This window comes from Hydra vulgaris, chromosome 04 (genome assembly GCF_038396675.1).
Source record: "Hydra vulgaris chromosome 04, alternate assembly HydraT2T_AEP".
NCBI classification, from domain to species: domain Eukaryota; kingdom Metazoa; phylum Cnidaria; class Hydrozoa; order Anthoathecata; family Hydridae; genus Hydra; species Hydra vulgaris.
Genome location: NC_088923.1, coordinates 2,347,455 through 2,360,161, shown reverse-complemented (window position 1 = coordinate 2,360,161; position 12,707 = coordinate 2,347,455). Strand labels below are relative to the sequence as shown.

The following is a 12,707-nucleotide window of genomic DNA, read 5'->3' as shown; positions in this document are numbered from 1 at the left end:
GCGGCTTTTTCAATAAATGGCGTGATCGGTATATTACTCCGATACTTTTAGATATTTTACTACCTAAATTGGTGATATGTTAATTCCAATTTAGATTTTCGTCAATAAAAACACCTAAAAATTTAGTAACATTATCCCTACTTATTTCTCTATTTCCAATAAACAATTTTGGAAGAGAAGATTCTTCTTTTTTTTTATAAGAAGGATGAAAAACTTCATTTTACTTGAGTTAATAGAAAGTTTGCCCTAAACCATCCAGAAATTTTTTCTAATTCTTGATTCATTTCTACACACAGTTCGTTTATAATTTTTCCAGAGATAAATAAGTTGCTATCATCAGCAAACATTATAGTTGAAATTCTTTTTGATGCCCGATAGAGATCGTTAACATAGATTATAAAAAGCAAAGGGCCAAGTATTAAACCCTGAGGAACACCACACTTTAATATAGAAGGATTAGAGAGATTATTATCTCCATAGTATATAGATTGCACACGTTTATTTGAGTAGCTTTCTATCCATTTGTTCGTTCTACCCCTTATGCCATACATGTTAAGCTTTGATAATAATATTATGTGGTCTTTTTTTAATTTTCTCAAAAAGACTTGCATAATTCTTGTATTCCAATTTTGTTTTATCGCTTTTTTTTAAGGTAATTTATATATAATCATTGTTTCCGCTTAGATGATTTTTTAAGACCTTTACTCAACCAAGGTGAATTTATGTCTTTAAATTTAATTGCTTTTACTACTTTGGGGAAGTGTTTATTATAAAGAAATAAAAAAATATCTATAAATATATTATACATTAAATTGGTATCATTTGAGGATTCTAAATCTGACTAGTCAATATTGGCTAACTCACTTTAAAAGTTAACCTGGCTATCCAAAGGAAAATGCGCCTTGTAATTTTTTTTTTTTTTTTATTAATTTTAATTTTATTTGAGGTATTTATTGAAATAAATATCGGAAAGTGATCCAATATAGATGTTTCTCCTTTCTTTAAGGAGATTCTTTATTATTTTCATAATAAAGCATTAAGATTAAGATTAAAAATTTCATAATAAAGCATAAAGCATTAAGATTAAAATCTCCTAGGAAAAATAAACTTTTTTTTTCTTGGAAGCTTTTCAAAATAATATTTTGAAGATGATTTGAGAATATTTCTGTTGATGTTTGTGGCGGTTTATAACAGCATGATATTAAGGTATTTTTAGAGTTATTGTTAATGATTTCAATAGAAACAAATTCCCTGTCGTAATCAGATATGCATAGGTCGTTTCGTAGTTTATATGGCAAACTATTTTTGATGTAAATTACAACACCCCCGCCTCTTTTTTTTGATTTCCTTTGCAAATGCACTCCTTTATAGTTATTTAATTGAAAAAGCGTGCTTTTGTTAAATTTGTCATCAGTTAACCAAGTTTCGCTTAAACAAATAATATTAAAAATAAAATTGCTTTCCTCTAAGAATATTTTAAAGTTTTCAAAATTTGCTTTAGCACTTCTAATATTAAGATAAACAAGAGAAAGGCTTTCATAAGGTTTAACATCTTTTAAATATTTATTTATTTCATCTGGAAACATGTAAGGTGTTTCCATATTCATTAATGAAAAGTTATCAATAAAGTTTTTGTCAAGGTCATGTTTATTAAAAGTGTTTTGATCATTTATTTTAAAAACCTTATCTGAAATGTTTTCAAAAAGACCTTTATATTCAAATGTTTTCGGATTCATTTTAAAGGGTTTCGTTATTGATATATTATCAATAAAAATATTCAAAATATAAATAAAAATTAAATAAACGGTAAATAAAATAAGTAGAAAATTGCTTTTTATTTGACTTCCACTCGCATACAATAAGCTTGTCGTATGATATGTAAGCAAATTTTCCTGATTTTCTTTCAATTTTCATTTTTTCACGCTTCTTATTTTATTCGTTTCAATGCAGTAATCTTCGTTAATAAATATGTTTTTTCCCTTTAACTTTGAGGCATTTCTTAAAATTTCCTCCTTATCTTTAAAGTCCAATAATTTCAGAGCAATTGTACTGTTCTCTTTTACGCCTTTTTTACTAGCTCTATGTGCTCTTTCAATTTTTACATTTTCTACAATCAATCTTTTACTTTTTGTTCGCTTTGCAGCCAGGTTTCACTATCATCTTATTTAACTCCGTCAACTCTTACATTGTTCCTCCTTGTTCTATCCTCAATTTCTCTTAGCTTACTGTTAATTTTGAGATCAGTGTTGTTATTTTGTATTTCATTATGGTTAGATTTATTTTTTAAGAAAATATCTAACATTTAGCATTTTTTATTTTTTTTTCAATAAGTTTCTCATGAAAATTTAGACTAACTTTTATTTCTTTAACTTCTGTTGCAAGTGTTGCAAGTAATATCTTGAAGTGTTGCAAGTAAATATCTTGCAACTTCTGTTGCAAGTGTTGATATTTTTTTTTAGCGTTCTCTAAAATATTTTTCTACTTTGTCTAATCTTTTGTTCAAGATTTTGGTGTTTGCACTAACGATACTTAAAAAGTTGCTTTCTTGTTGCTTTAGCAGAGTCTCTACTTTGTACTTTATATAATTTGTGGTCTTCAAACCCATTCAAGTATGCACTCTTGTATATGGGGTGACATCAAATCCAAGTGTCTATCCAAATCTGGAAACTTGCCAACACTGGTTTCAATTAAATCTAATCTTGAATCTTTTCAGCAATCTGGCAGGGTTGTTGCGTGTACAAAGTTGTTTCATTCAAAAGCCAATTATCAGCGGGCCCGACAATATTCTGATTTTGGAAATAATCCTAGTGATGGTATTGCATCTTTTTATAGAAGTTGTCAATCAGCTTTTCAAGATACTTAAAACTACTTGGATAAAAGCTATTTAAGTGGCCAGCTGCCCTCCACATTTTTCTGAGCCTGTATCATGGGGGCCAGTTCGAGGGAAATTAATGCAGGAAGCTTCTTAAAAATCTGGATGTGCTCCAGCAACTTGCTAATACAAATTTGGTTCCCAGCATTCAAAATTGAAGCATTCAAAATTTTAAATTTGGTTGTAAAGCTTGCTTTTATCCTTCTGCGAGATTTTGGTAAAATAATTAAAATTTCAAAAAGTGTTACTAAATGATAACTGTGCAAGCGTAAAACCCAAAATTCACACCATCTTCTACCACATCAAAGATTTCATCAGTCGCAAAGGATCCTCTCTTGGGCCCTATAGTGAACAAACTGCCGAAACTGCTCATCAAGACTTTTATAAACATTGGTCCAGGTATAAACAAAACAATAATCGTCTAGAGTACAAAGAAAGATTGTTGCGATGCTGTTGTTGTTATGTTGCATAACTGATTCAAATAGTAAGCATCTTCAAAGAACTGCTACCATAATTTGATTTATTTAGTTAGGCAGCAGAAAATCATACTTTACGGTTTATAGTGAACATTTTAAGGATTTTAATTCTTAACGGCTGTTAGCAAATATGAATTTTAATATTGCATGTAAAAATATTGAAGAGTATTTCTCTAATAGAGTATATTAAGCTATTTAATCATAATTTTTGCGAAGAAAATTAAAGACCATATCATTTTGAAAATCAATGTATTTAAAAAGGTTTCAAGGGCCAATAAAAATTCTTTTAACAGAAACGTTTTTTTTGTTTTACCAACTGATAGTTTTTTTGCTAGGGTTTGTGCTTTTTTTAGCCCTTTTTATTTGCATTTTGGCAGTAGTTTATACTTTTTTTTGGCATTAGTTTATACTTTTTTTTGGCTTTTAGTTTATACTTTAGGAAATGTTGAGATATTTACGCTAAGCATAAGCCAATTCAAACCACTATTCAAATAGCAAATCAATATGTCTATAGAATAAAAATGGTACATGTAGCAAAACAGTAAAAATAAAAATTGTTGATATTACACAGTAGAACACTCTTGTAACCTTTATTTGTCACAGTAATCGCAAAATAATATCACAGTAATTGCAAAAACAAAAAACAGAAAAGATATAAACTAAAACTGCCATAAATCTTTAACCAGTAAACTAGTCCGACTGAAATTTTATCCAGAGTTTGGTGTGGCTATATGCTACATTTGCACGAGTTTTTATCAAATTATATGTTGTGGTTCTCATATCACAGGTGCTTTTATTGTTACACTATAAAGTTAAAATTTCACTTTATTTGAACATTCAAATAAAATTGTTTTCTAACAAAATTAAAAGTTTACAAAATTTGTATCACAAGGTACCTTAACGTATCACCCTACATGATTGGCGTTCTTGAGTCAGCTAGGTTGGCGTTATCAGAAACCGTGCTAACCGTTTACATGTCGATAATAAGACTATATCTTAAATACTTAAAACATATTTTTTGTTAACTTAACCCTAACCCTGACCCAAACTGACCCGTCGAGTACATCTTATGTGTATAATTACTTTAATAATTAAAATTTAGCAGTATAAAATGTGAATGAAATACATGAATAAAAGCTAATTTATGTCCTTTTATCAATTAACAGTTTGTTCAGAGTAGCAAGCTAATTTATGTCCATTTATTATTTAACAGTATGTTCATAGTATATTTACTTATTACGTTATTGTTTTTATTTAAAAAGTAGATTTTTTTATTATTTTATGGTATTTTCTATGAATTAATAAATTTTTACTCTTAATCGTATTTTGTTAGCTATTTTTTTTCGTTAGGGTAGTTATTAAAACATTTATTATTAAAAACCTTTGTGAACATTATTTAAATATATTTTCCTTATTTTTAAATTTATATAAGTAAAAATTATTTCAGGGGTTGATTGCGTTAATTAGCAAATCCTATATATCTAAAAAATGTTTTTTCCAAAGGGAATTGGGTCTCAAAAGAAGTATAATTATATAAAAGTATCAATTATTTTTGACAAAAAACATTTCAAATAAAAAAAAGTTTTTAGAAAAACCATGGCAAAATGAATTATTTCATTATTTGTTAAAAATTGAAGTCTTGATTGTTACATAAACCGCTTATTGTTTTTTAAATTTTTTATTTAAGTTTGCTTATACATATAAAATTTTTTATTTAAGTTTGCTTATACATATAAAATTTTTTATTTAAGTTTGCTTATACATATAAAATTTTTTATTTAAGTTTGCTTATACATATAAAATTTTTTATTTAAGTTTGCTTATACATATAAAATTTTTTATTTAAGTTTGCTTATACATATAAAATTTTTTATTTAAGTTTGCTTATACATATAAAATTTTTTATTTAAGTTTGCTTATACATATAAAATTTTTTATTTAAGTTTGCTTATACATATAAAATTTTTTATTTAAGTTTGCTTATACATATAAAATTTTTTATTTAAGTTTGCTTATACATATAAAATGTGTTTTAAACGTGTATACTTTCTCTTACTGTTCACTTGTTTCTCTTATAGCTATTCCCTAGAATGTTCAACAATGGATGACTTGCAAACTAAAGAAAAAAGCGATGGTTATTTGTATGAAAAAAATTCTAGTATTGACAACTTAATAACAGTTGAAAAAAGTAGTATTGATCTGAGTCCTTTAGATAAGGAAAAGGATATTTTAAATAAAAGACCATCAGATATCAACAATTCAAATGGAATGCAAACCAATGATTTTTTTCATTATAAAAAACCTTCACCAATAGAAAACATGACAAGAGATGAAATAAATAATATTTATCAAAGACCTTTTTCTATCGACAGTTCAAGAAAACATGATTCTGAATTAAAAATGGAAAATTTTTATTCATACCAAGATAGTCGAAAAAAGAGTGAAGATTGTTCCGCTCAAACTAAAGAAACTTTTTTTTCTTCTACTACAAAACATTTAAAAAACCCAAAATCAACAATCCTTGAGCAATCTAGTTCTAAAGTTACGCAATCTGTTACAAAACCAGGTGAATTGACTGACGGTAAACATTTTTCAATTGGTCGAGGTGCCTTAAAAAAAGCCATTTTTAACTATAATTCTTGTAAAACTTGAAGTATTTTAACAATTCTTTGCGAAGTTGTTATTTTAACAATCTTTTTACTATAAAAAATATTTTTACTATGAAAACAATTCGGCGAGTTCAATTAAAATCTTTTTAATGGGTTGGTCTGTTTTTATAACTTAACAAATATATATACACACAGATATGTGCGCCAAGAAGGGGGGGGGGGTGGACAAATAATTTTTTTTTCACGAAGTCTTATTTATTCATTACTTATTAATCTTATTTATTGCCTTCAAAAAATTTAAGATAAAAAATATGTGAGTTTTTAACATAATACGCTTCTTTTTATTCTTTCTATTTTTCTTTTATAAAATTCAAATTTTTACAATCAACGTCGTTAGCTATTCTTTTGTTAGTTTTCTTTGTAAAACGTTTATAGTTGTAAAGACTAAAGTTAAGTAACTAAATTAAGTAACTTAATAAAATTACGATCAGTAAAACAACGCGGCTTTCAAAGTTGTTAGCCTTAAGGTAGAAAACCCCTGAGTAAATATCGACATTTTATAAATTTAACTTCATATACATAAAGTAAATAACAAAATTAACTGAAAAAAACAAAAAAAATTTTTTTTGGGTAAAATGGTAGCACCAAAATATTGAAAGACCCCGGCCAACGTATCTAAAGATGTACACAATTTTAACAAAATCTTTTTTTGCATACTTGTTCTAACAAGGTAGTTCTGTGATATGAGCGAAACAGATTTATCATAATAATTTTTAATAGGCTTTTATATTGAACCGAAGTACATGTAAGAAATTTGACTAAATTTTATGAATTTGTTGACCTATTTAAAGACTGGATTCAATTTTTAAAAAAATCTGTCACGTTTAAATCACAGAAGACAATCAAACAAATTCATACTTAAAATTTTAGCTTAACACCACTTTTAGTTATTTAGATATGCTGGCCGGCGTCTTAAAAACTCTTCATTTGAGAAAAACAGCTTTTTTAAAATGCTTACATAAAAAATTTCAAAATAGTGTAAATGAATATGCAAATCTATATATAATAAAAAAAGTTAAATCTTAAAATGCACCAGTTTGATATGGATTTTGCTCTCTTTCAATAAATTTGTCATATCGACTCTTCTTTTTACTACGAATTACTTGTCTGCGTTTCTTTGCTCGTTCTGTGTTTTACATATATGGCTAAGTATAATCGCTTTTGATTAATTTTCCTACATCCTTCTAACAAATACATTCCAGGTCTTAAATTCATTTTTTCTAAAACTAAAACACTAGCTTGTTTACCAATGTTAAAATGGGCAACTGCATCAAAAGTGCCAACTTGAAGATGTGTAAGTGAGATATAATGGCCATTTGGTATACGCTCCCATATTGTCATATTAAAAGACTCATTGTTATTTTGGGTAAGGCCATGCAGACATTTTTTTAAAAGAATGTCACTACTTAATTCATCATAAATTGGCTTAAGTTTTCAAACAATAGATATTGGTAAGCCAGGACCAGGTCTATATGTTGAGGTATGGTTTGCTTTGTCACGATTATACCGACACCAACTATCTGAACCTTCTGGACAGTGAGGAAAATGTAAATTTTCATTTTTTGATGAAGCAACATGATAAAGTGTAGCTCTTACAGCAGATTTCATAGCATTTAAATTATTTTTGTTTTGGCGAATTGCAATGCCATAATATTTTTGGAGACGATCGATAGTTGTATCGGTCAGTTTTCCACGACCACCAAGACCTTTTTCTTTTTTTTTTAAATTACGTAAACGTGTTCCAACTCTTTTTTGCACATGGCCAACACATTCAAGTTTATTTATAAGAACACCTTCATAAATATTTTTTACAGCATCATAACCTTTGCTATCTCCATCACCATAGAAATCAGTATATCTTAGATTATATTTTTTAACAGATCTACTCCATATTCTGCGGGCTCCCTCTGGCTCCATTCAACCAGGTAGTCCTTGGTAATTAAAGGCGCATTTATGTTTATCATGCCATTTTTCATAGGCTAATGGGTTTTCTTTCTTTAGATGTTCTTTATGAAAACATGCTTTACATACCTATATTTTGAGAAAAATATATAAAATCTGAAGTATGTAAGATCAAATAGATTTTAATATTTTAAAAAATACCAATCTTTTATAATATGCAATATATATATAATATAGTATGTAATATATATATGTATGTATATATATATATATATTTGTATATATATATATATATATATATATATATATATGTATATATATATATATATATATATATATATATATATATATATATATATATATATATATATATATATATATATGTATCGTGTATACATATATATCAAATCAGGTGGGTGTTTATATACACACAGACAAACATATATATGCATATAAGCATATAATATATATGCATATATGCAGACCTAAAAAAAAAACAAATTGTATACTTAACTTGTTCATAGCTTCAACATCTATTACTTTGCCTGTTTCCATCGAAATAACAGAAACAACACCATTGTTTAAAGAATAGCCTTGTCGCAGCCAAGTGCCATCACATAATACTGCAACATTGGGCACATGGTCGGGAATAGAATTTAAAACAAGATTACTCTTCAAGTCTTTTAATTCTTAAGCAGCATCCATCATAGTGTCTTTAGCTACAGATTTTACTGCATTAGTTAGTTTTATAACAATTTTATTATAATTATTAGCAGTCATTGGTTTAGGCATGTCCTAAATCTTGAGAATCCAGAATAGCCTTGACCACATGATCTCATAGCATATACAGCCCTGGTATTAATATCAAAACTTTTTTGTATATTCAATGTTGAGGTGTAAAATTCTCTTGAATAATCACATACACAGCAGTTAACATAAAGACAAGACGCTAGACCTTGTCTCTTGTTTTCATTTTCAGAGAGAAACAACTTAGATGACATACATACTGGACATATAAGGGTAGAAATTACAGAATTTAGTATTTCTAAATCTATAAAAAGGTATCCAGTAACTATATTACTAGATAACTTTGGTCTTGATGACGAAGTTTTATTTTTCTAGCAGAAGCACATACTTCATTAGAATTCATAAAGTTAAAACCAACTAGTTTCTCCATATTTATATTTACATCTGCAACACTTGTAGTAACATTTATGTTCATATCTACAATATTTGATTCCATATTTACATCCATATCAACATTATTTACAACTAACTTTTTTTTTACATTGAAATTTTTTTTCCTTTTATTATTTTTAGTTCTTTGTTTAACTCTGCAAGCCTTCGTCATTGTAGAAGATTTATAATATATTTATTAGGTTTCCAGTAACTGTTTTTATACTCTTCCTTAGGTTGCGTAAATTAAATTTTTTTCCCTTTCATTATGAAAGAAGTTTAGACTGAGAGTAGTACATGTTGTAATCACTTTATTTGTAAAAGTTTATTTGTGTTGCCAGTAATTGCTTCAATATCAGTGATTAGCAAGTTTGGTTTTTAACAGCCAGATAAATAGATTTACTTTGTTTCGAAGGAGAATGGTTGAATTATCCTCTAGAGCATAGTTAAAATATCCTCTATTTAATAAACAAATGCAAGTCGTCTTTATTATATTTAGAGATACAAAAAAAATGTTTTAAAACTGCTCTTCCAACAACATCTAGGTTGCTAAGAGAACTGGTACTAAATTTGCATAGCTCAAGTCCATATGTAAGCTTAGGAACTGGTAATGATTTATATAAATGAACGATTAATAACGGCTGGCAAAAACGAATTCCACGAATGTTATTATTCGTAAACTTTAATTTGTATTACTTATTAATTCTGTATAAATAAATTTCTGTATAAATAAATAATAAAAGAACTACGTTTTAATTTATTTAATACGGAATATGAGTTCTCGCCATAAATCTGGATACTATAAACGAAAAGAGATGAAGAAAATTCTAGAAAATTTGGGGTTTACAATTTCTTCAAAAACACAAAACAATGGCAATAACGATAATGAAAACATTGACCCTTTAAGTGCAAAAAATGAAACGGAATTTATTGGAATTTCTGCGGTCGAAGTGAATCTGATATTTCGAGACTTTTCTATACCGACAGTATAAATTAGATTTTGTAAATTTTTTGTAAATTGATGATAGTGATATAACAAACTTATTATTCAGAGAACAGATTGCTCTTGGGTTTATAAGTTTTCCAGCTATATTTATGCGGTAGTGGTGCAGTAGTGGTGTAGTGGTAGAGCGCTCGCCTCATAAGCGAGAAGCTCCGAGTTTCTTAACTTGTTTCTCCGCGCACCGGCCTTGTTTGTCGAGGTTTGTTTTTAGGAGTTTTAGAGTTGATAGACGGTTGTAACCACAAAAATTGCCTCCTCTACTGTAGTTGCCTTCTCGGCCTTGGGGAGGTGAATAATTAATATTAAATAATATTGATAAATAAAGTTTTTTTCTTTAACTAATTGATTTAAATTTCTGTTAATTATTGTCAAAATTTTGACATGCTTTAAAAAAGTTAAATATGGGGGTGAAGGGGTGTGGTAAGAGTTTTTTGTTTTGGTTCTTCAAAACTAAATAACTTTTTTTCTTTTCATGATATAATCATAATAAAATCATCTTTAAAAAGATAATATTTATCTTGGTAATTTTTTTAACATAAAACTCTGTTTGAAATGTTGATCGAAATGCCTAATGTAGCTTAATATACCTAAGAAAAGTAATACCATCAACATGATATATTGCATCTATAGGCAAAACAAGGCATGTCAGTTTATTTCTTTTTATCAACTTTATAGCCTACATTTAGTATAAATCATGTAAAGCTAAAAAAAAAAGAATTTAATTAATATTTATTTAGTTGTTCTGTTCTTTTAAGAATACTCTATTTTGTAGAACACATTTCATACTACTTAAATATAATTTTCCAGTTAAAGTCAATTTTTTTACGCATTTAGTCGGCTTATTGGGTATTTGGCACAACTCAGTCGGGTATATTATAATTTTGAAGATCTTTTTTTTTATTTTTTTATTTACGAAGCCAGTCGGTACTTTTTATGGATTCTTCCCCCTCCCACATTTTATTTGTAGAACCGCCTTTCTCTCTCTCTATATATATAAATATATATATATATATATATATATATATATATATATATATATATATATATATATATATATATATATATATATATATATATATATATCGTGGGTAAACTGGCAAAAGACGTTAAGTCAAAATTTGGCAGTTTTGACTTAATGATGCAGTATTGTAAAGTTTACGGTCTACAAACCGGCAAAAATACACAAAGTCAAATAAAACATTATCTTTTCTCTGATTTTAAAAATACATTTAATGTTAAGTCATAAAACGGGTATTTTATTCAGGCTAAAAGCTTTAAATTACTTGATATTTTTCAAAAAGTCGTGGTGAATATTTTTGTACTGGAAAAAAACGTTAAATCAATTTAGCGTTACCTGTCTCTGGATTTGTCACCTAACTTATATTTGGCAAAAAGCTTTAACTCTACTTAATATCATTGCCTGTAAACATTTCACGTGTCTATGACTTTTGAAAATGCCATTTAACGTTTGTTGTGCGTCGTTTGACAGCTAAAATCGTCCTGTGAGATTCATAAAGTTTTCTGTGATTTTTTTTTTTTTTTTGTTTTTTTTTTTTGTTCTTTTATCTTTACAATATTGTGATTCTATCTATATAACTGATACAAATTTACAATTTTTATAAAATATATGATGGTAAGAGAAAAAATAAAATCTCACAACTTTATAGAATACAAAGAATATAACTGCAGGGTATCATTATTATTAAAAGAACGCGGGAAACTTGCAGAAGACCAGATGGTCTTGTCATCAAGAAACCGCTTGTACTAGTAATATTTTTTGTATTTTTGTTTTTACATGTTTCTAGTTTCACAAAATATAATGGTAGTTCATTTTATATTGGATTCACATATAATAAAATGTAAGATAAAAAATAATTGATTAATGCTAGATTTTGCACACATAAATATATGATTAGGCATATATAAAATTATTTTTGATTTATATATTTTTTATATTAATATTTGTTATTGAAGTTTTTTGGGATTTTCGTTTCAACTTTAATTTTGGCTCTAGTTTCAGTATTAGTTTAGTGTAAGTTCATATAATTGTTTATATTTAAAACGAATTTTTTTAGTAAGATTTTCAAACAATTTTGGTTATCTAATTTTGTAATTATGGCATTTCTGGATATCAGTTAGGATAGAGATAGGGACCGCGATATGAAATTGTGAAACGCGATAGTTTTGTTTTTCTAAACGGTATATTAAAGTTTCCTACTTCTCGAGTGTCATATCTATTTCTATTGCTTTTAAAGAAATCATTTGAGAAATGTGATGGGACAAGCCCGAGTTTATATTTCAGCATAAACAATAAGTTTTGATAAATGTTTATTCTATAGACGTTTAGTGCATTAAGGAGTTTTAACAAAGGTTCAGCATGAGTGAATTTGTCTTTTTTATAGACAATTCTAACGGCATGTTTTTGACGTCGATAAAGTGATTTCAAATTGGATTTATTGGTACTTGCCCATGCTATATTACCATATGTATAATAGGTCTGTATAAATGAGAAATAAAGATGTTTTAGATTTTCTTGGGATAACATTGGTCTAGCTTTGTATAGCACGCCAATGTTTTTGGTTATTTTTGTATTTAAATAGTCAATGTGT

General features: G+C 27.4%; 1 protein-coding gene across 2 annotated transcripts in view; it reads left to right on the top strand.

The window, feature by feature from the left end:
• Positions 1-6,098, top strand: part of LOC101241717 (uncharacterized) — a 60,677-nt gene extending 54,579 nt beyond the window's left edge. For both annotated transcript variants that reach the window (XM_065795255.1, XM_065795254.1), the window contains exon 7: positions 5,427-6,098. In XM_065795255.1, the coding sequence (XP_065651327.1) occupies positions 5,427-6,000 (574 nt within the window). In that variant the 3' untranslated portion in view covers positions 6,001-6,098. The remainder of the gene's footprint in view (positions 1-5,426) is intronic.
• Positions 6,099-12,707: the final 6,609 nt, after the last annotated feature.